Genomic DNA, 24491 nt, shown 5'->3' with positions numbered 1-24491 from the left:
GACCGCAGCTTAATAAAAAATAAATAGGGTCATCTAATATCTGACTAACCTGCTAATATGAGACTGTTGGGCAAAGGTTGTCTAAGTTTTGGGCGGAAAGAAACTATTCGAATCAAGCCCCTTGACCTGACCTTTGACCCAGTGACATCCAAAATCAAAAGGTCATCTACTTATCATGACTGACCTCCTGCCATATGAAGACTGGGGGTGAAAGGAATCTTAATTATGGGCACAAAGCTTTTGCAAAAAGCCCTGTACCTTGACTTTGACCGTCAACTAAATCATAGGGTCATCTTACTTTATGACTAACCTTCCATGCCCAAATATGAAGACTTATGGGATCAAAGGTTTTCTTAATTTATTTGGACGCGACAAACGTTTTATGTCAAAGTCCTGTGCCTTAGACCTTTGACCCATTACTCAATCAATGGTCATTATATCAGGGCTAGCCTCCATGCAAAATATAAGTGGTGGACAAGGTTTCTTTAAGTTGCGAAGCTTTCGAAAGTCAAGGCCTGTGAGCCTTGACTTGACCTGGTGACCTCAATCAATAGGGGTTCTACGTTCATGATACCTTCATGCCAAATGGAAGAACTGGTCAAAAGAATCTTAGTGATGGCTGTGGACAGCTTTTTATAGTCTCAATGCCCCGTGACCTTGACCTTTGACCTGGTTGCCTCAAAATAAAAGGGTCATCTATTGTCATGACTACCTCCATGGCCAAATATGAAGATGTGGGTCAAGGAATCTTAGTTATTGGGCGGACAAGTTTGAGTCAAGGCCTGTGAACTTGACCTTTTGACTGGTGACCTCATCCAATAGGGGTCATCACTCGTTCATGACTATCTCCAGCCAAATTAAGACTGTGGGCAAGGATTTAGTGATGGGCAGAAAGTTTTTTTAGTAAAAGGCCCCTGTGACTTGACCCCTTTGACCCAGTTGACTCAAAGATCAATGGGGTCATCTACTCGTCATGACTCCTCCATGCCAAAATATGAAGACTGTGGTCAAAGGAATCTTAAGTTATTGGCGACCAAGCTTTTTGAATCAAGGCCCCTGTGACCTTGACCTTTGACCTGGCTACCTCAAAATCCAATAGTGGTCATCTACTTCATCCTGACTAACTCCATACAAATGAAGATGTTGGTCAGGTTTAAGTTATTGGGCGGACAAGAAAACCGACAGCGCCCGGGCGCGGCCGGAGCGGAAGCTGTTCCGTCCCCTTAAACTTTTTGTGGGGGTAGTAAAACAATGAACGCAATTTCAAAATAGAAACAATGACGCATTCTATAAATAGAAACAATGGCGCAATTCTATAAATAGAAACAATAAATTCTATAAGATAGAAAACAATGAACGCAAGTCTATAATAGAAACATTACGCAATCTTGTTGTTGTTGTTGTTTACAATATATATGTATACACACACACACACCAATAAATATATTAATTATGTTATTTAATGCACCAAATCTGAGAAAATTCAGTATTTTAACCTTCAAGTCGGTCATAAAAGCCCGCAATTTGAGTTGAATAAACCCCAAGTTGGTCCAGAAATGTTTGTTCTATGGGTTATCCCTTCACCCAATAGCAAAGTTACAGTCATTTACCGCCAAAACAATGAAATTTCAATAATTTGACCTTCAAAACAAGTCATACATGAGGTAAGGTCAAGTCTCGGTATAGTTTTTAAAGTTATCTTGAAGATATAGTATTATGTTCAGTTTCAAGACAATCCATTCAAAAAAACAATTACAGCATAATAGCAAAAAATGGAAATTCAAAATTTGACTTCCAATCAAGTATTATGTGAAAGTCAAGTTCTGGCGGTTAATTTTGAAGGATTCCTTGAAGATATTATTGTCAAGGTGAAGACATCCATTCAAAAATAACAAATTACAGCCAAAGTAACAGCATGAACAAGCAAAAATTGGAACTTTTAACCTTTGAAGGTCAAAGTCATTTATGGATGAATGTCAAGGTTAGTTGGCACTGAAAGGTCTTGTCCCAAGGGTTGTTGTGGCCAAGTATGAAGACAATTACACCAAGAAATAAAAAAGTTATGATCCAGGTACAAGTTTGCGGACGGGGAATGGCAAACGGCCAACGCCGACCTGACTAAACAATACCTCTACTTTTTTTTCCAAAAAAAAAGTCGAGCTAACAATACACCTCATCTTCAAACTTGCAGATCAAAGTTTCTGTTGTTACCAATGAATGCGATCTATCTATCTATAGTCTATGCTTAATGAGTGTCTATCCGCCCGTACGGGCACAAAAGCAGTTTTCGCTGTTGAGTACGGACACCAGACATCCACCAGTCATGCCCTTAAAAGAGTTAATTTTGAAGCACAAAAAGTTGATAACTTACCCTCCGTGCATTACCAACAATACCAATGAAATGTAATCTTATATACTAAAGTTGTAATAATTTCAAAACAACCAATATATCAACATAGTTATTATTAAACATTTAGTTTCATGAATATATATTAAGAATAATTATAAAAAGCAAAATTATTAAAAGTCTTATGCCTGAAATCTTAATTGGACAAATTCGATCACTAATATATATCTCGATATGCTGTTGTGTAAATGTGAATTCAAAATGTAACAAAATGAATTTCATGTACAACTAAAAGGGAAATATCAAATTTTATAGCCTATAGTGTCAAAAAATGCAAAATACATTTATAGCTATTATAGCTTTCGAATTCAGTACAGCAGAACTGCTTTCCGGTTCTCATGTCATTAATATGACAGTGCTGCAAATCACCGAAGGGGGAACCAATATAATAATCGAAGGGAGTTCATTGAATGCGAATTTTATTTTTATCTGTAAATCGAAGGGATTAATTGATAAAATTACGGGCCCATGGACAAAAAAAAATAGAAACACAAAAAAGCAAGGAAGCAATAATGGAAACCTATGACTCACAGGGGCAAAGGCCAATTTTGACACAAGGGATATGAAAATTTATTGACCACTAGGACACAAATTTGAACAAGTTTGGGTAGAGACCTATAGATGATGTCATATACCAACATATCAAAGCTCTGGCACCTTGTACCATTTTGACAAGAACATTTTTTTAAAATTTGCTTTTTATAATTTCCTTTTTCTGGCCCTATGACCTACTTATGTAACAATACCAAGAACCATTTGGACACAGGGCTCCAGAATAATTTTTAGAGTGGCATGGAGTTATTTACTTCATTGATTTTTTGTGAATGAGTAAAACTTGAAATCTGAAATTTTGGCTGGAGTATTTTTACTCCTTAAAATGTATGGAAAGGAGTAAAAAACATTTATTATGCTTCCATGTTTTTACTGCATTATACAAGATATGTCAGTCATTGTCTTTCTGCTTTTGACTCTCTTGGTTTTTATAATCTTGCATCAGGCGCTTCCTTCTGCGATTCTTGACCAAACCACTGTCTTGTGTCTTGGTAACAGGTCATACTCTAGAGACTGGCTCTCCATAAAGGCTAACCCTCAGTCAGTGATTCAAGGTGAAATCTCTTTTGAGTGATGAGCCTGCCAATGAGATAGAACAACAACATATATACTTCAAGAACAATTTTCAAGAATGCATAAAATCAGTGCAGTTTGCATTCAAAAATAATTAGAATCATATTACTTATAAACTTTTCTTAGTTTACTAACAAAATTTATATACTAGAGTAGATCCACTGCTGCCATAAATTCAAAATATAAAGATAAGATAGAACTTTAATATAAAAGTCCCACTTAATGTTACTCTTAAGTCTGTTGAGTGCTGAATGAGCGCTCACACTCTGTGGCTTGAAAATCTCCATGCATAAGGCTATTTTAGCTAACTTAGCCATGTTTGGATATGTCAGACTGTGCTTCACAGACATAATCTTTGGCACAGGTCACTGACGGAAATGTTCCTATATGTGCCTTTACCATCCCATAAACCCCTTTCAACTCTTCCCCAAGTTTTGTTTTGTCTAATAATGGCTCATCAACATGAGTGACAGTCTCTGTTGTCCCTGTAAATATAAAATGCAATATGTTATTTATTTAAATAAACCAGGAAGCAATATAGTGACATTATAATATATTTTGAAAGTCCTAGATATCAGATTCTTTAAAAATAAATATAAACTTTGTGTTTAATTTTTTGACAATGTTGTTTGCAAGTAAACATGTTATCTATCAAGTTAAGTTTTAATTGTTTAAATAAGAAAAATTTACATCAGTTAAATGTCAATTTGAAAATATCCTATTAATCAGATCTCCTTCCACTTGTTTCACTTGTTTTTCAACTCCAAACTGATTTCCCAAACATTCTAGAGCACTCTTACTTGTATCAGCAGGAAGATGACATACTGTTGATGGGTTCTAAGACTTGACTCAAGTATATTAAAGTGTCACTATTCATTCTTTTTTAGTCTTCTTCTAATTTATTGGCCAAGTTATCCAAATAATTATGTTTGAACATTTTTGAAATCTGATTCTATATCTTTGCTATAATATTAAAGCTCATCTCCTTTATAAAAGGCCTTTCATCTTTCACGTCAGATGCTGTTTTTCATCTCTACTAATCCATCACCTTCTTCTGATTTCATTTGGACTCAATCTGTGGCTCCACATAGTACTGTCCTATTAGGGAGAACATTCACTAAAAATAAGGTTCTTTGCCTGCAGTTTCACAACATAGGACCACCAGGATAGTATGAACGTCCAACATGAAGAGCTAAAAGTTAATTGCCGTTTTATATGAAGCAAAGTGACTTTGTTATAAACCTTTAGCTGTAGAATTTTCATCGGCCATTGCTAGACAATGTTGCAAGTATGGCTCCATATTATCATAGACGGCTTCAACAGCATTTTTTAAGACCCAGCCAACGAATGGAATTATGGTTCTTTAACAGACAGCTTAGGCTCATCTAACAACCCCTGCATTTGTTTAAGGCACAAATGTCCTATTTCCTGATGCAGATATGAAATGGTAAAGGTTTTGGCAAATTTTTCTTTCTAGTTTCTTTAGTGGTTCAATTTGTTTAATAGAGTCAGTTGACTGCCAAAATTAATCTGTGTGCTATACAATGAGTTTGTATTTACAAATGGGGCAAATTTATAGCTTGAACCTGTACCCCAACACCACAACAAGTTTTTTCTTTAAACAGCAACAATTACATTTGAATTTCTGTAATAGTAGTGCCAGCTCAAATTTCTGTATGTGCATATTTAATGAATTTAACAAGTTGAAGTTCCAAAATTGCATCAAGTTTTTCAATTGGTAATTCATTATTCATGAGAGAGTAAACCGATCTTATCAAAAAAATGTCTGAATCCAACAATATATCAGTTTTTTATCTCTTCTAAATCTTGATCTAATAGCGTAGGATCTTTTTAGAAACTTTCTAATTTCAATGACATTTTATAGTAGCAGTCTGGTGGTCCGCAGATTCGCAGTGTCTCTCAACGGTTTGATTATTGAAATATTGCTAGAACCAGTTGTAGTTAATGCATTTTTTCATTTGAAAATTTTATACATAATGAACATTTAAGATTAACCTGTGACGGTTCTTCTGTATTTATGACAATCCACTGGGAACAGGTCTTTCCAAACGGCATACGTTTTATCTGAGGCTGACACATGTTTCTGTTGCTCAAAAACATGGCAGCGCTAATTATTTCATTGATTATAAACTTCACAATTATTTTCGGGTCGATTTTTTCGGCTGAAAAATACGAGTCAATCGTGTTAACTTTTTGACAGCGACATTGTACCGGATTTTTTAATAAAATTGCGTTAATTCCACCACCTTACTTATACATACCGATAACAACCGATGATTTAGTCGTGTAACTACATGGAAAGTCTACTGTTTATGTACGTTGCAAGGAATTTATACGAAAGTTAATTCCACCACCATACTATTACATACGTATAACAACCATGAATTTGGTCGGAACTACAGGAAGTTACCTGGTAGAATTCTTTGCAAAGCGTTCAACGAAATTAAAAAATGAATTAAGTCCGAGTTTACTCGGTACGTTACGCAATAGAATATGTGTCAATTGCGAACCTGATTTAGTGTGCGTATTCATAACGCTTAAATTTTGTTTTGAATGCGTAACGGTTAATTTTCCATGCGTAATTTACGCGTAATACGCATCTTATCTGAGCCTGTGGACAACTTAAAAAGGGACCTCTAATGACATTTCTAATCAACCTTGAACAAATTTGGATAGTCTATTTTTCACCGCAAGCAAGGCCGCAAAATCCTATTTGTCTCCATGTGAAAGCACTTTATCTATTGTCCGTAGAATATTACATAGTAAATCTTGAAAATCGTCACTTGTCCGTAACAGGCTGTGAACAATTGATTTTGCCGGCCGCTGCAAGGATCCTGCCAATTTGGTTGAAATTAGACTAGTGGTTTTTCACAAAGGATTTTTGAAGTTCACTACATAATCTATATCTTACACGCACCCAGGCAGAAGTGAATCGCTATATGCCAGTAGGTTGTGTTAAATATCTTCAAATTTGGATATCAATTTATAATTGAGATGCCTGAAGGATAAGGATAACAAAAAGTACCGTCTTCAATCCTTTCATATTCTATATATTTATAAATAACATTAAGAATTGGAAAACTACCTTGCAGATCATTTGTAGAACAGTGATTGTTGTACGGAAAAATCCAATATGAAAACATGGCAATTCAAGATCAACAAAACCATAGTGACCAATACATTCAGCCAGAGACCTTTACCACATGTCTCACAATCATTGCTCTTCTCACTGGTACCCTGTAAAAATTAACAGGTTTAAATTATTAACAGGTTAATACTGCAGAAGAACAGCAAACAAGAGCTGTCAGTAGGACAGCATCCTCCACTAGAAGATTTTTTAAGTTTTTACTAGCATCCACCACTAGAACATTTTTTAAGTTTTTACTATGTATATGTATATAAAAGGAAAATCAATGACCCCCCTGGGGCTGGGCCAATTTTGACCCTAGGGGTTTTATTTTAACAAACATGGTAGACATCCACTAGAACATGTTTTGTGCCAAATATCTAAGCTCAGACTACCTCTTTTGGATTTTCACAAGATGATTTTGAAGTTGTTACTAAATACATATAAGGAAATACAATGACCCCTGGAGGTCAAATTTTGACCCAAAGGCTTTCATTTGAACAACTTTGGAAGCCCTTCACCCAAGGATCAATCCTGCCAAGTTTGGTTTAAATTGGACTAGTGGTTTTTCACAAGAAGATATTTTAAGTTCACTATATAATCTATATAACACACACACACACAAACAAACAAACATACAAACAAAAACACACAGGTGAATCGCTATATGCCACCGCATCGCAGATGCTGCGGTGGCATAAAAATGAGAAACGTAGACTACCAGTTCTTGTGCACTGCACTTCTTCTTAATGAGATCTATCATCCTACCATAGCTTTTATACTTTCGGAGAAAAGGCCTGGACAAAAATAAAGTATGAAAATTAACAAAGGGCAATAACTCATAAAATAAGAAATGTAGAGTACCAGTTCTTGTGCACTGCACTTCTTCTTAATGAGATCTATCATCCTATGAAGTTTCAAGACCATAGCTTTTATACTTTCGGAGAAATAGCCCGGACAAAAATAAAGTATGAAAATTAACAAAGGGCAATAACTCATAAAATAAGAAATGTAGAGTACCAGTTCTTGTGCACTGCACTTTTTCTTAATGGGATCTATGAGATCATAGCTTTTATACATTAGGAGAAATGGCCCGGACAAAATTAAAGAATGAAAATTTACAAAGGGCAATAACTCAAAAATTAAGAAGTGCAGAGTACCGGTCCTTGTGCACTGCACTTCGGGTTATTGAAAGAAGCATGCATACCAAGTTTGAAGTCAATCCGACTTATAATGACTGAGTTATGCTCTGGACAAGCTTAGGGGACGCCGACAACGACGCCGACACCGCCAACAAAAGTAATCCCTATAAGTCACCTTTTTCAAGGCGACACAAAAGTAGTTCGGAAACGATTTTTGCTGTATATGCATACTGCATAAGTAATCAAGGGCCATAACTTTGAGTTAAAGTGTCTGACCGGAAAAAGGTGACAATATGCGCATCTCCTTCTGGTATTGAAGGTTCCCATAAAGTTTTGTTGAATTCCAGCCAGTAGTAGCAGAGATGTAGCGTAGAAACGATTTTTAGTCTATATGCATGCTGCATAACTAATCAATGGCCATAACTCTGAGTTAAAGTATCTGACCGGAACAAGGCGACGCTATGCGCATCTCCTCTTGATATTGATGATTCCCATAAAGTTTTGTTGAATTCCAGCCAGTAGTTGCAGAGAACTAGTCCGGAATCAGAATTCGGACGGACGGATGGACTGACGGACAGACGGACGGAAGGACGGACGGACGGAAGGACAACGCCAACACAATATCCCCCGATCTATCGGCGGGGGATAATAACGGGGAAAATGAATGGCACAGTTATATAACTTGGCAATATCATCTACTTTGTATTGATAAGTAAGTTTGGTAATTATGAAGCCATTAGTATGGATGGAACTTAAGATATGTCCAACTTGCCAGTTTAGGTTACCAAATTATTCATTTTCCAAGTGCTGAAAAGGGCAATTACTTGGTAAAAATGGAAGCCATAGTTATGAAACTTGCCCAGATCATGTATTTTCTGTTAAATAGTTTAAGTGTGTAAATTATGAAGCCATTGGTATAGGTAGAATGTAAGAAAAATCCAACTTGCCATTTTAGGTTAACCTAGTGTGGACAGACGGAACGGATGGTTCAATTACTATATGCCCGGGGGCATAAAAATATGTATTTAACATTTACAAAACATTACCATTCTGTGATCAAGCACACCATAAGAGACAGGCTTCCTTGTCCCATCTTGAGAGTACAGATTCTTACTGACCACATGTAGATGGGAGTACTGTCCCATCTGGTCAGATGTCATCAAACCAAATGTTACATGGCTTCTGCAATGATATATAAATTAAATGTTACAAAATCCATTATTTCACACTATACTCAGCCAAAATAAAAAGTACCCATTTTTTAATTTTTAATATCTTTTTTATTATTGTGAAAAATTTGAGAGGTGAAGTGTCTGGGGGGTGAAGTGTCTTGCTACCAGTACTGGTACCATTTCAGCACTCATTTCAATGTTAAAGGTGTCACATTTTCTCATTATTGCAGGGCTTTAAGAATAGTCTTCTAGTGGCTCAAAATGCAAGGCTATTTGTTCCATGCACTGAATGCGATACACAAAGGTGTATTTACTCCAAGAATAAATTGACAGTCAGGGAAACATGATCTCTTGAACACAACCTTGAGAATTTGATTACAGCTGTGTTTCAGTCAGTACTTTTGATGATTAGTATTGATATTGCACATTTCTGTGCTTATTTTCTTGAAACAGTGATGTCAAAATGTTTTTAAATAATCAACTGAAAGTAGAAACCTAACTTTGTTCTTTCTTATATATTTCCCATGGTGTTTGTATAATTAATAATGTTAAAATATTTGCATGTTGGACAAAATCTGTATTGCATAAAGTCTAATTAGCCTTCTGTCTGTTTTCATAGGAGATGCCCTGCATTAAGGGAGAGTGTTTGTACAATGTACGACTGCAGATGTCATGCCAATCTCACATGGAGTTCCCTTACTGTGCCTCCAACATTGGATGACCAGATATTTGTGCCCATTGTGCTGAGCTAGAAGCACAGAGCATTCCTGAACTGTTAACAAAGTATAGGATTGTACTTCCAGTTTGTGAGAAATGCATCACTGTCCACAAGAAAGACATTCCCAGTAGATGTCATATAAAAAAATGAATAATGTGAACCTAAATTATGTTGGTATTTGCACAATTAGGACTGTGGCTTAACTGTTTACTTGTCTGAAGTTGCATAGTGTTTGAAGTTTTTTTTTCTGATTGTGTTACTAACTATTCATTAAGTGAAGATAAAATGTAAGCAGACTTTAAACTGTTGATGTATAATGATGCTTTTTGTTGTTCAGTAGTTATTTTGCATAATATACTTGAGTATATTTGAGTCAGTGTTCTTGTCATTCATGTATATTTGAGTGTTTTAGTCAGCCTCTCACATGTTGGGTAAATGTTCAAAATTGGTTTTTGTTACATGTATTTTAATTAAAAAGAAATATACTTCTTTTATTGATTAATTGGAAGATATATCAATTTTAAAATGTTTATTGGCATTTTATTAAATCGAATCAAATAGAATCAAACCAAAAACATTTAATATGTATTTCCAAAAAAAAAAAAAAAAAAAAAATCCCTACCTACCTACCCAACTCTAAAAAGTAGGGTTGGGAGACAGCAAACAAAGACTTTTTTAAATGTGGCCTAATTGGATGTAATTATATTGTCCTCTTGGATGCATGAAAGGGATTTTTGTCTGATTAACGGACAATTAAATTGAAAGGTATTAAGTCATAAAATCAAAGCAATGCATGATATATATTTAAATTTGTTAAATAGTTTGCAATGCATTTGAAATTGTCATAATTTGAGATTTACTGTAAATTAATGGAGAATGGAAACAAATTGAGTCTCATTGCGTCAAGGCCCAAAAACGCAAAAACGCGCTCTGGAAGAAACACTGAACCAATGTTCAGGATATTTGGATCACAACAGCAGCCTCTAGGGTGTAAACAAGGCTTTCCATATAAGGGGTGTTTGACCTAGTTTTTCAACAAGAGTGACCCATATTTGAACTTGACCAGGTAAACATCATAACTTTCTGACCAATTTCCAGGATATTTGGACTGGAACAGTAGCCCCTTGAGCAAACAAGGTTTTCCAATATTTAGGCTGTATTACCTAGTATTTGACCCCAGGTGACCCATATTCAAACTTGACCAAGAAATCACCCCTGGTCAAAATTTAAAGTCTGTATGTCAAAAAAACAAGAAAGTAGTTCAAATGGTGTCAATAATAACAGAAGTAGGTCAGCTGATATCGAAATTCAATTCAGCATCAAAAGTTACACCCCTGGTCCAAATTACAAGTCTGTACCTCAAACAAGAGGGCCATGATGGCCCTGAAGTCGCTCACCTGTATATAGGCCACCAGAGCGCCCCAGGGCTTTTATTTGAACAAACTTGGTAAACATACATTGAAAGATGTTTCATGCTAAACATCTAAGGTCTAGCTCGTTGAGTTTTTTATAAAAAGATTTTTTAAGTTTTAACTATACACATATAGTTAAAAGCAATGACACCCCTAGGGTGGGCCCAGTTTTGACCCCAGGGCTTTTATTTGAACAAACTTCGTAGACACTCACTAGAAGATGTTTCATTCTTAGTATCTAAACTCTAGCTATTTGGGTTTTTTCAAAGAAGATTTTTAAGTCTTTGCTATACACATACAAGCAAAATCAATGTCCCCCGGGGAAGGGCCAATTTTGACCCTAGGGCTTTTATTTGAACAAACTTTGTAGACACTAACTGGAAGATGTTTCATTCTTAATTTCTAAACTCAATTTGGTTTTTTTCAAAGAAAAAAGAAATCAATGACCCCCGTGGCAGGGCCAATTTTGACCCAAGGGCTTTTATTGAACAAATTTTGTATACACTCACTAGAAGATGTTTCATTCTTAGTATCTAAACTCTAGCTATTTGGGTTTTTACAAAGAAGATTTTTTTTAAAGTTTTTGCTATACACATATAAGGAAAATCAATGACCCCAAAGGCAGGGCCAATTTTGACCCTAGGGCTTTTATTTGAACAAACTTTGTAGACACTAACTGGAAGATGTTTCATTCTTAATTTCTAAACTCAATTTGGTTTTTTTCAAAGAAAAAAGAAATCAATGACCCCCGTGGCAGGGCCAATTTTGACCCAAGGGCTTTTATTGAACAAATTTTGTATACACTCACTAGAAGATGTTTCATTCTAAGTATCTAAACTCTAGCTATTTGGGTTTTTACAAAGAAGATTTTTTTTTAAGTTTTTGCTATACACATATAAGGAAAATCAATGACCCCCAAGGCAGGGCCAATTTTGACCCCAGGGCTCTTATTTGAACAAATTTGGTAGACACCCATTAGAACATGTTTCATGCTAAAAATCTTAGCTCTAGCTCTTTGGGTTCTTTAAAAGAAGATTTTATAAGTTTTTACTATATGCATATATGGAAAATCAATGAACCCCTGGAGCGGGGCCAATTTTGACCCCAAGGCTTTTATTTGAACAAACTTGGTAGACACCCATTAGAAGATGTTTCGTGCTATATATCTTAGCTCTAGCTCTTTGGGATCTTTAAAAGAAGATTTTATAAGTTTTTACTATATCCATATAGGGAAAATCAATGACTCCAGGGCGGGGCCAATTTTGACCCCAGGGCTTTTATTTAAACAAACTTGATAGACACTCACTAGAAGATGTTTCATGTCAAATATCTAAGCTCTACCTCTTTGGGTTTTTTAAAAGAAGATATTTTAAGTTTTTTCTATCGGTTGCCATGGCAACCAGAGTTCTGCATGGAATTAAATTCTTTGAACAATTTTCAAAGGTGACCACCAAAGCAACATTCCTGTGAAGTTTGGATGAAATTGGCTCAGCGATTTATGAGGAGATGTAATTTAAAGTAAAAGTTTACGGACAACGGACGGACGCCGGAGGAAAAGCGATCACAAAAGCTCACCCTGTCACTTTGTGACAGGTGAGCTAAAAACGAGAAACTAGGTCAAACAAGATATGTTTGTAAAACATGTATGCCCCCTATCGGCAGCCAATTAGTCATGTGATCAGGTTTTTACACATGACTTCTGACCCAGTGAACAAACAATTAATAAGAGTTATCTTGTATCTACTGGTCATGACTACTCACAAGGTAATAATTATTGTGACCCCATAGGTTGTGTGCAGCAATTTAAGTTATTACAAATCTTACCAAATAATATATGCATAAATTCTATGAATCATGTAGGCCTCATTAATGACAGCCAAGTTGCTATATTACATAAGACCTTCAAATGTGTATACCAAAAGCATTTTTAGTTTCATATAAAAATATCAACCAAGGCAACTTGAGTTGTTAAGTTATTGGTCAGAATGCGTCATTAAGTACAAGGTCAATATGACCTTGACCCCTTGACTCCAAAATCAATAGGGGTCATCTACTGGTCATGACCAATCATCATACCAAATTTGAAGTTCCTAGGCCTAAGTGTTCTTTAGTTATTGATCGAAAACAGTTTTTACCTACAAGGTCAATGTGACCTTGACCTTTGACCCCTTGACCCCAAAATCAATAGGGGTCATCTGCTGGTCATGACCAATCACCATACCAAGATTGAAGTTCCTAGGCCTAAGGGTTCTTTACTTATTGATCGGAAACCGTTTTTACCTACAAGGTCAATGTGACCTTGACCTTTGACCCATTGACCCCAAAATCAATAGGGGTCATCTGCTTGTCATGACCAATCACCATACCAAGTTTGAAGTTCCTAGGCCTAAGGGTTCTCTAGTTATTGATCGGAAACCGTTTTACCTACAAGGTCACATTGACCCCAAAATCAATAGGGGTCATCTGCTGGTCATGACCAATCACCATACCAAGTTTGAAGTTCCTAGGCCTAAGGGTTCTTTAGTTATTGATCGGAAACCGTTTTTACCTACAAGGTCAATGTGACCTTGACCTTGACCCTTTGACACCAAAATCAATAGGGGTCATCTGCTGGTCATGACCAATCACCATACCAAGTTTGAAGTTCCTAGGCCTAAGCGTTCTTTAGTTATTGATCGGAAACAGTTTTTACCTACAAGGTCAATGTGACTTTGACCTTTGACCCCTTGACCCCAAAATCAATAGGGGTCATCTTCTGGTCATGACCAATCACCATACCAAGTTTGAAGTTCCTAGACCTAAGGGTTCGGAAACCATTTGGTCTACGGACCGACGGACGGACAGACCGACAAATGCAAAGCAATATACCCCCTCTTCTTCGAAGTGGGGGCATAACAATATCATTAATGTCAAAAGTAGGTCATTTCGTATAAAAATTCAATTCGGCATCAGAAATTAAATTCCTGGTCCAAATTTCAAGTCTGTACATCAAAACACAAGAAAAAAGGTCAAATGGTTTAACAAAGTATCAATAACAGCTCAATTGATATCAAAATTAAATTACAAACACATGAAACAGATATCAGGTTGAAAATGAAAAATATGAAAATTTTAAACAATTCAATAAAAGAAAAATTGAGCTTTGTATGTAAGGTACAAGAAACACATATAATCTTTCTTTAGGCCTAATTTCATATTTCAGTAGAATTCCTTCACTGACCTACAACTGACCCTGCAGAAAGAATTAATAATAATAATGTCCAAAATCTAGAGCTGAAAGATATTTACTCATACAAGTAATTGTGGTGTTATGCTACATACCAAATATCTTAGGTGTAGATATTATTTTCATGGCAGAAGATTTATATATTTTATAATTTCCCTAGAGGGGAGATTTTTTTAAGTTTATACTGTATGTACATAATGAAAATTAATAACACCAAAGGGTGGGGCGAAGTTTGACCCGAGGACTATAATTTGAACAATCTTGGTAGAGGTCTACTACACAATGTTTCATGCCTAATATCTAACCTCTAGCTTTTGTCAAAACATAAAAGATGATTTTTACTTTATACATATAAGAAAAATCAATGACCCCCTGGGGCAAGGCCAATTTTGACCCCAGGGCCATAATTTCAATTCTTTTAATGAGTTTCATTAGCTGATGTTAAACTCAAAATATCTAAGCTCTAGGCCTTGCACTTTCAGGAGTAGCTTTTTTAAGTTTTAGAGTTATGTCCCTGGAAAAAGTTCAAAGTGCAATAATTCCAAAATTAGGAAAGGCAGAGTTACTGTTCTTTCCACTGCACTTCTAATCACTGTTATCTATCAACTTACAAAGTTTCTTGTTGATATCTCTTATGGTTTCCGAGTTATGTTCCGGACAAATTCAAAAAGTAAAAATAAACAAATGGCAATAACTCCAGAATTAGGCAAGGCAGAGTTATGATTCTCGTGCACTGCACATCTACCCATTGAGATACATCTACCTACAAAGTTTCATGTTGATATCTCTTATAGTTTTACAGCTATGTCCAGTACAAGATTTTTCTAAAAGGGGAGATAATTCAAAAATGAGGCTTAACAGAGTTATGGTTTTATTTGCACTGCACTTCTACTCAATGAGATCTATCTACCTACAATGTTTCATCTTGATATCTCTTATAATTTTAGAGTTATATTCCGGACAAAGTTCAGTGTTAAAATTAACAAAGGGCAATAACTCCAAAATTAGGACAAAAAGAGTTATTTGTTCTTATGCACTGCACATCTACCCATTGAGATCTATTCACCTACAAAGTTTCATGTTGATATCTCTTATAGTTTTAGAGTTATGCCCCGGACAAGATTTTTCTATAAGGGGAGATAATTCAAAAATGAGGCTTAACAGAGTTATGGTTCTTTTGCACTGCACTTCTACTCAATGAGATCTATCTACCTACAATGTTTCATCTTGATATCTCTTATAGTTTTAGAGTTATGTTCCGGACAAAGTTCAAAGTGTTGAAATTAACAAAGGGCAATAACTCCAAAATTAGGACAAAAAGAGTAATTGTTCTTATGCACTGCACATCTACCCATTGAGATCTATTCACCTACAAAGTTTCATGTTGATATCTCTTATAGTTTTAGAGTTATGCCCCGGACAAGATTTTTCTATAAGGGGAGATAATTCAAAAACCGGGCAAAATAGAGTTATGGTTCTTTGACACTGCACTCCCCCTCAATGCCCTCTACCACTGTATGAAGTTTAAACAAATTATCTCCAAGGGTTTTCAAGTTATGATCCGGACAAGAAAACGGACGGACAGACGGACGTTCTAACAGGAGAGTAATTATGTGGCTACTCTATTGTTCTCTCTATTGTTCTTTTTAGCCACGCAAAAGAAAATAGCCACATAAAAGCATTACGGAATGAATGACATCAAAGAGAAAGAACAGTTACCTATTGTCCCTCTAGCCACATAATTACTCTCCTGTGAGTGCGGACAGACGGACGGACGGACAAGGCGCCGACTATATACTACCCCGAAATTTTTCGGGGAGCATAAAAATCAATAGGGGTCATAAACAACCCCAATATCAAATATGAAGACTGTTGACCAAAACATTCTTAAGCAATTGGATAGACAAGCTTTTTTACTGAAGGCCCCTGTGACCTTGACCTTTGGCCCAGTGACCTCAAAATCAATAGGGGTCATTTACTAATAATGACTAACCTCCATGCCAAATATGAAACTGTGGGTCAAAGGAATCTTAAGTTATTGGGCGGACAAGAAAAAACCGACGGACAGCAGGACGGACAGACGGACGAGCTGATTCCAGTATATAACTAGAAATGTGTCCATAGGACACGGGTGCCCCCACCGCGCCACTGTTCTGTCAATCTTATGACTCTAGATCAAATATTTTTTGAAAACTAAAAATCTTTTACTCAGTAAAGAGCAAGAACTTTACAAATACTGAATAAATCCACAAGCAAACCCCAAGCAAGTACACATGCTGACCAACATTCTTGTAAACTTTCAGGCCTACAAGTGAAATACTTTTTGAGCTATGCATTAACAAGTTGAAAATTGCAAATTTATACTACTGTAAGTCAAGGGCAATAACTCTAACAAAACTGAAAAAAATCCACATGCAAAGTCCCAGGTGCATAGCTTCACAGTGATGTTGATCACTATTCCTGTAATTTAGTGATGTTGATCATTATTCCTGTAAAGTTGGTTGATTCTAACTCAAGCACTCAAGGAACAAATAGCAACATAATGAAACAGTTTTTACTAAGTCAAGGGAAATAACTCTACAAATACTGGATAAATCCACAAGCGAAACCCCAGGTGCAAAACTAAATATGCATAGCAACCTTCCCGTAAGGTTTAATGACTCTATGTCAAATCCTATTTGAGTTACATGCGACACAAGTGAAAATTGCAAACATTTTCTAAGTCAAGGACAATAACTCTAAAAATACTAAATAAATCCAGACGAAAATACCCAGGTGCACAACTACACATGCTGATCAATATTCCTGTAAAGTTTCATGACTCTATGTCAAATCCTTTTTGAGTTACATGCAATACAAGTTGAAAATTGCAAAATTTTACTAAGTCAAGGGCAATAACTCTAAAAATACTAAAAATATCCAGACGAAAATACCCAGGTGCACAACTACACATGCTGATCAACATTCCTGTAAAGTTTCATGACTCTAGGTCAAATACTTTTTGAGTTACGTGTGACACAAAAGAGAACGGACGGATGGATGTCCCATTTTGGCTTTAGGGGCTATTTTCTTTGTTATTTTCTTTGTTTTCTTAAGGGCTACTAGCCCCTAAACCCTTTGATCACGGAATGAACCTATTGTTCTCTTTTGTTCTCTTTACTGTTATATAGCCCCTAAACCCAAAATGTTTGCTCGGACAGACGGACGGAAGGACGGACAAGGGTAAATCTAAATGCCAGCAACTAAAGTGGGGGCACAAAAATTGGAAACAAAGTGATCCCTCTGAAGCATTAATCACAACAAAATTACAAGAGAATTGCAGACTCGGTTTGATAATTGAGTCTATACATGAGGGATAATAAATATGTGTCACATCCCTCACGCCAGCTTGAGTGGTACTCAATTCTCAACACTTGATGGTGCTGGCATCAATGATCCCGAAGGACCAGAAAAATATAATAACACTAAAGTGAAGTACAGGGCAACTTTTTACAGCTGCCACACAGCACTTGATACCTGCTGTTGTGAAGTATAAAAATCTGGAAACAAAGTGCATTAATCACAACAAAATTACAAGAAAATTGCAGACTCGGTTTGATTATGTCTGTACATGAGGAGTCATGTTTCTGGTGGTGAAGTGCACAGGGCATTCCAGGGGAAAATATTGGCTTTTTTAGGGGAAAATCGGGGACTACAATGGACAGAAAATTTAAGGAGAAGTATCTTCTCCCTTAAGGAAAAATAGGGATACATTTTGAAATTTAGGGAGAAGTGATCATCAAATTGAGTTATAACATTGGATTTTTTTCTGATTTTATTTTACAAAATATACATGTACATGTACGCCTTTATATGTGTACATTCATATAAAATGTACATGTATATTGCACGGAAATTAAACAAATGTGTATTTGAATATCGCTATGATGATATATAATTCATGAAGTACTGGTTCTCAATAAAGTTTATTTAAGCATTTGATTTACATCAATGCAACAATTTTTTATATTTGAGGACTTCTAACTTTTAAATGCAAATAATTAAGAAGAAAAGTTCTTTAATTCATAATAATTATCCAAATTCTATCAATTTACATCAGTTTAAACTAGAACTATCACTAAATGTGATTAATACCCCCGCAAGACTGCTTCGGAAATGAGGAAGTTACAAGTAACAGAACACCTTGTAAAAGAATTGAAAAAGAGTTCTGGTTATGGGCAATAAAAGATAGTTGTGGTTTTTGTATGTTGCATTTCCTTACATTATGGTTGACCTGAATGATTGATGAAGTTTTATTGAATTACTCTGTAATAAATAGGGGTGATGGGTTTAGTTTTAAAGAAATATATTAAGATGTTTTCTGTTTGAGTGAAATATAGAATATTTTCACGAAACATGATAAATTTCCATATATTTTTAAGAGCTGGAAATCTTACTTTTACTCTTAAAAAAAAGGAAGTTCGAAGCTTTATAAATTCGTTATAAATATTCCTGACAGGTTATATGTCACAGATAACTTATAATAATTCTGTAAAAAGTACCGAAATTTGTTACATTTTTAACATTATGTACATGCAAATATTTATTTATATTGTCTTGTGCAAAATTACACATTACTGAGTTTATTCCTTTCGATGCTTCAGTTATGATATGAATTTTTTTCATCTGCATTTAAATATACATCTTCATGTAAACTAAAAGAGCTCTTACAATACATATGTTTGATATGTGAGAAAAAGAAATAAAATATCATATTTATGTAAGTTCATCATTTTTATCAATAATTGAAAATAGGTGTGAAAAAGTTTGTATTTTAACACGTGGCGAATCGGTTATTACTCAGTGGCGAATCGTTAGTGGCGAATCGTTGCTGTGGCGAATCGTTATTACAAATTATAATTTACCATTGCTACACCGGCCCTGAAATAAAATGCGAATCTAAAAACTGTAACTTGCATTTTCTTAGCAACGTCAGCTTCCCTGAACTGCTCCTTTACCATAATTACTGAAATACTTTAAAACCTTCAATAAGCGTGGATTTTACATCAGTTCATACAAAAATCGCAACTTCTCGGCCCCTTTCCGTCAAACTTCCGACCCATTCGGAACTGCCTCGGAGGGGCAAAGATACTAATCGACGGTCTCCGCAAAATCGACGGTATTTGACCGTCGATTAGTATCCCCCTGCCTCGGACCCAATCGCAACTACTCGGCCCTTTCCGTCAGTCTTAGGATAATAATAGCCGAGAATAAGCTATTTTCGCGAAAATAAGATCGCGGCTACGAAAACAAGATTTATTTTTGAAATAGTGCATTTATCTGTAACCAGGTAAATCTATAAAGTCTAAGTTATCACATTTAGTTTCTTGTAAACCAATAATACAATATTGCTGTAATAACTTTGTAAATTCAGGGCAGCCTAGTTTCGATTTTAAACCACAGACATTTAGAGATAAAATACATGATGTATTTATGAAAAATAGACATGATATCAGAACTCGTCGTAAATCAGGGGGTTTAGCATTATTTGTCAGAAAAGATATTTCAAAATACGTTAAGATCATAGAAACAGATTGTAAATTGGTGTTATGGTTTACTGTGTCAAAATCAATATGTAAAACTGATAATGATCTATTGTGTGGTGTTATTTATATACCACCCGAATATTCAGAATATTCCGTTGAGGACCCCTTTTTAGAGATACAGAACGATTACAGTAATTTTATTGATAAATATGACTCATTTTGCCTATTTGGAGATTTCAATAGCAGAACTAAATCTTTAGATGATTATATTATACTTGACACAGATTTTTTTGAAAGTCAAAATTTAGAAGAGCTTTGTTCAGAATATAATATTGAGATGAGTATGTTCGACTCGGCAGTTAATGTTAAACGGACCCGTATAAATAGTGACAAAACGTCTAACAACTATGGATCCCAATTACTCGATTTTTTAAAACTTAATTGTCTATACATTTTAAACGGTAGAACAAATATGGATATTCCGGGGAAAACAACGTGTAAAGGCACAAGTACTGTTGATTATTTTATCTGTAATTCAAACTATTTTAAGCAAATTGTGTCTCTTAATGTGTTAGACTTTTGCCCCTTAATGTCAGACGTACATAACCCTGTGGAACTTAAATTAAGCTTTAAATTGAGCAAATGATGTGTACAAATGGAGAAACCTACCATAAAACTTTGGGATAGCACTAAAACAAATGAGTTTTTAAATAAGATAGATGTTAATGAAATACAAAACATTAATGAAGCATTAGATAACTTTGAAGTCAATAATAATTTCACTCAAGAAAATGCTGACATAATAACTGAAACCATATCGTCATTATTTTCAAATACGTCCCGTGAAATTTTTGGACATACAAAAATAAAAGATATTAATAACAAAAAAATAACTAATAATTCCAAACCTTGGTTTGGACCAAAATGCAAAAAGGCTAGAAAAAATTTTCACACTGCAAAGCATCTTTATAAATTAAGAAAAAAACGAAACCACAAAGGAAAACTTGAAACAAAACGCAAAAATATATAAAGGCACGTTAAAACAATTTTATAAAAATGAGAAAAAAGAAAGTATAAGTAAATTGCAAAATCTTAAAGGTAAAGACCCACGAAACTATTGGAAAATTCTAAACAAAAAAAAAAACAAAATTGCGAGGCTGACCTAACTGACCTTTATAATTTCTTTAAAAGTGTAAATTTCAAAAATGATGAAAGTGATGACATTATAGATAGACCAAATTCTAATGAAGTAAATGAAAGTAACGAACAGATTAATGTTCCAATCACAGACAATGAAATTGAGTATGCAATCAAAACCTTTAAAAATAATAAAGCCAGTGGATATGACAATGTAGTAAATGAACACCTTAAAGCAACATTTCCATTAATGAAAACAATATATGTTAAACTTTTTAACCAAATATTAAATACCGGTATAATTCCTGAATCATGGACTATTGGTATAATCAACCCAATATATAAAAACAAAGGGGACAAATCTGACCCTGGAAATTATAGGCCTATAACTTTGTTAAGTTGTTTAGGTAAAGTTTTTTTGTTAAGTTGTTTAGGTAAAGTTTTTACATGTATTTTAAATAAAAGAATAACTGATTATGTTGAATCTAATGAAATAATTAACAATGTACATGCAGGTTTTAGGAAAGGATTTTCTACTTCAGATCATTTATTTGTTTTGCAACACATTATTCATTATCTTAATAACAATGGAAAAAAGCTTTTTTGCTCCTTTATTGATCTTAAACAAGCATTTGACACAGTTTGGAGAAATGGTTTATGGGAAAAACTGATAAACTTAAATATTAATGGAAAATGTTTTCAGGTCATTAAAAATTTGTACAGTAACATTAAGTCATGTGTTAAGGTAAATTCTTGTTTTTTCTAATTTCTTTCCTTGTAATATAGGTGTACGACAAGGAGAAAATTTATCGCCATTGCTATTTTCACTATTTTTAAACGATCTAGAATCGTATTTTTTAAATGATAGTAACGTACATGGAATAACATTGGTAAATGGAAGTGATACAAATGAGCTTTTCTGTCTTTTAAAATTATTTATATTACTCTATGCTGACGATACGGTAATAATATCAGAACAGCAGATGATTTACAAAAAGCATTAAATATATATGAACAATACTGTGATGCTTGGAAACTTAAGGTTAATACGTCAAAGACAAAGATCGTAGTTTTTTTCTAAAGGTAGACAACACATGTATAATTTTACTTTCAAAAACGAACCTATCGTGGTAGTAAATGAGTACAAATATCTTGGAATTTATTTTAGTAAAACAGGTTCTTTTCTAAAATGTAAAAAACATATCGCAAGCCAAGCTACAAGAGCCATGTATAGTTTAGTAAAAAATTCTAATCGTCTCAATCTTCCAATAGATTTACAAATTGAATTATTTAACAAAACAATTAAGCCGATTTTACTGTACGGTGTAGAAATTTGGGGATTTGGTAATCTCGACATTTTTAAAAATTATTCTTAAATTAAAGAAGTCAACAGCAAATTATTTTGTTTATGGAGAAACCGGTTGTATGCCTCTAGCTATTGACATCGAAGAAAGGATAATATCATTCTGGTCAAAATTATGTAAAAACGACGGTGTTAACGTCAATAATAAATTGTCAATTCTTGTCTATAATAGTTTACTACACTCAACAGCTGGTTTAAGTGATAATTTGCTTAAAAAGAAATTTCCATGGTTTTTTAATGTCAAAACTATTTTAATCAAATGTGATCTATCACAAATGTGGTTCGACAACACATTTACAAACTCTGAGTGGCTCAAACTTTCTGTTCAACAAAAGTTAAAAGATCTTTTTTTAAATGAGTGGTATTCTAAAATTGAAAATTCGAGTAACAGTATGTTTTATAGAGTAATTAAAAGAACATTTGGATTTGAATCGTACTTGGTTAATTTAGATAGTTCATTACTGTACTATTTTATTAAATTTCGTACAAGAAATCATCGATTTCCAATAGAAACGAGTAATTGGTCCAGTACTCCAATTAACCAAAGATTTTGTCCTAATTGTCAAAATAAAATTGGTGACGAATTTCATTATTTACTTGAATGTTGTCAATTTAACGAAGAAAGAAAACGATTTTTGAAAAAAGTATATTATCAACGACCAAACATTTTTAAATTAGAAAATATTATGTGTACTAAAAACAAATCTGAATTTCTCAAATTGTGTAAATGTGTTAAATGTATTATTCAAAAGATAAGAACTTAACTATTCACTGAAAATACTTATGTTATTTATATTACATTAGTTCTTAATTTAACATTTATTGTAAATTCCTCAAATTTGCATGTATACATGTATTGAGAGAAATAAAGATTATGTTATGTTATGTTATGTTTAAATAATTATGTTAATTATATATTTGTGCATTCTTTGAATGATTTTACAGTACATTAAAATTTCAGAACCAAAAAAAATTTTTTATTAAAAAGTGAAGTTTGAGCTAAAAATACCATCGTACGTAAATAGCTGAAATTGCCGTGTAAGGTCGAGTCTACGAAAATAACATTTATTATTATTATTATTATTATTATTATTATTGGTGACTGATTAATCGCGAATAAACACCTTTGATGATGGGCTTTAATAAGTGTGTGTCGATTACGATAAGTGCGAAAATCCAATAATCCAATCATCGTATAATACTATTAGCGCATTGATTGCTGCCGACAGTCATGTGCACGTGTCATACGTTACATCAATTCAATTTCAATTCAATGTTTATTTGGCTTTAACATATATACAATGTTTATCGCCAATACATATAGTATTCTGGCGGCACAAGGCAAAACAATACATATTTTGAACATGAGAAAAGCATGATAATAACAATTATATACTTTGAACATAAAAAAAACACTATAACACAGGTTACACAATACATAAATTATTAATAGTCATCCTCTTAAAGAAAATGATTGGTATATATATTTAGCTAGCTTAATAAGTTAAGAAGATTTTTACACTTGAATAAATTAGGCCAATGACAATAATAAGTTGGCAAGTGATATTCATTCTCAATGGCATTCATATTACAAGTCAAGTCAAGTCAAGTCAAATTTCCTTTATTACACACATTTCATGTTAACATGAATAAATGTGGTTAGTAATAAATACAATGTTAGTAGAGGCTCTTTAAACAAATGTACAATGTATATATAATTTGAGTGGTAAAATAATTCGTAAAAAGAGTATTTATTCATATCATTTGCTGAACTGCAGTACGTTCATTTAACAATGTATCAAAACCACAAATTGTTAAAGTTCTTAGTAAATATGTTACCACAAAAAACCGTGGAGAGTCACGTAATTTAGACACTCTCTAAGGGTATAATTTCGTTTTATATTACCGTTCTTTTTATTTATCGACAAAAGATGAGAATAGTTACAAAAAAGAAAAAGGAAAAAGAAATAATAATATAAACAACTGACAAGTGATGTACATTTGTTACAAATTCTAAGGTTTCTTTCTATATTTCTATGTCTTCCTTCTTCTATAAGTAAGTTATGTGCAGAGCATCTAAATCTGGTCAAACTAATTCTATGATTTTCATTCTTAA

The 24491-nt window shown here is 34.1% G+C and overlaps 1 protein-coding gene across 1 annotated transcript in view; it reads right to left on the bottom strand.

Moving 5' to 3' along the window:
• LOC132743719 (DNA-directed RNA polymerase III subunit RPC1-like) overlaps nucleotides 1-19534 on the bottom strand; it is a 33397-nt gene extending 13863 nt beyond the window's left edge. The window contains exons 1-3 of the mRNA XM_060732276.1: nucleotides 19307-19534; nucleotides 8869-9004; nucleotides 6639-6790 (exon numbers count right to left, since the gene is read on the bottom strand). Of these exons, the coding sequence (XP_060588259.1) occupies nucleotides 6647-6790; nucleotides 8869-9004; nucleotides 19307-19350 (324 nt within the window). The 5' untranslated portion in view covers nucleotides 19351-19534 and the 3' untranslated portion in view covers nucleotides 6639-6646. The remainder of the gene's footprint in view (nucleotides 1-6638; nucleotides 6791-8868; nucleotides 9005-19306) is intronic.
• Between the last annotated feature and the right edge of the window lie 4957 nt (nucleotides 19535-24491).

The sequence above is a fragment of the Ruditapes philippinarum genome, unplaced genomic scaffold, assembly GCF_026571515.1.
Source record: "Ruditapes philippinarum isolate M1 unplaced genomic scaffold, ASM2657151v2 ctg12510_1_1_1_1, whole genome shotgun sequence".
Lineage (NCBI taxonomy): Eukaryota > Metazoa > Mollusca > Bivalvia > Venerida > Veneridae > Ruditapes > Ruditapes philippinarum.
Note: the sequence above shows the minus strand (reverse complement) of the source record. Positions and strands in the feature narration are given on the sequence as shown.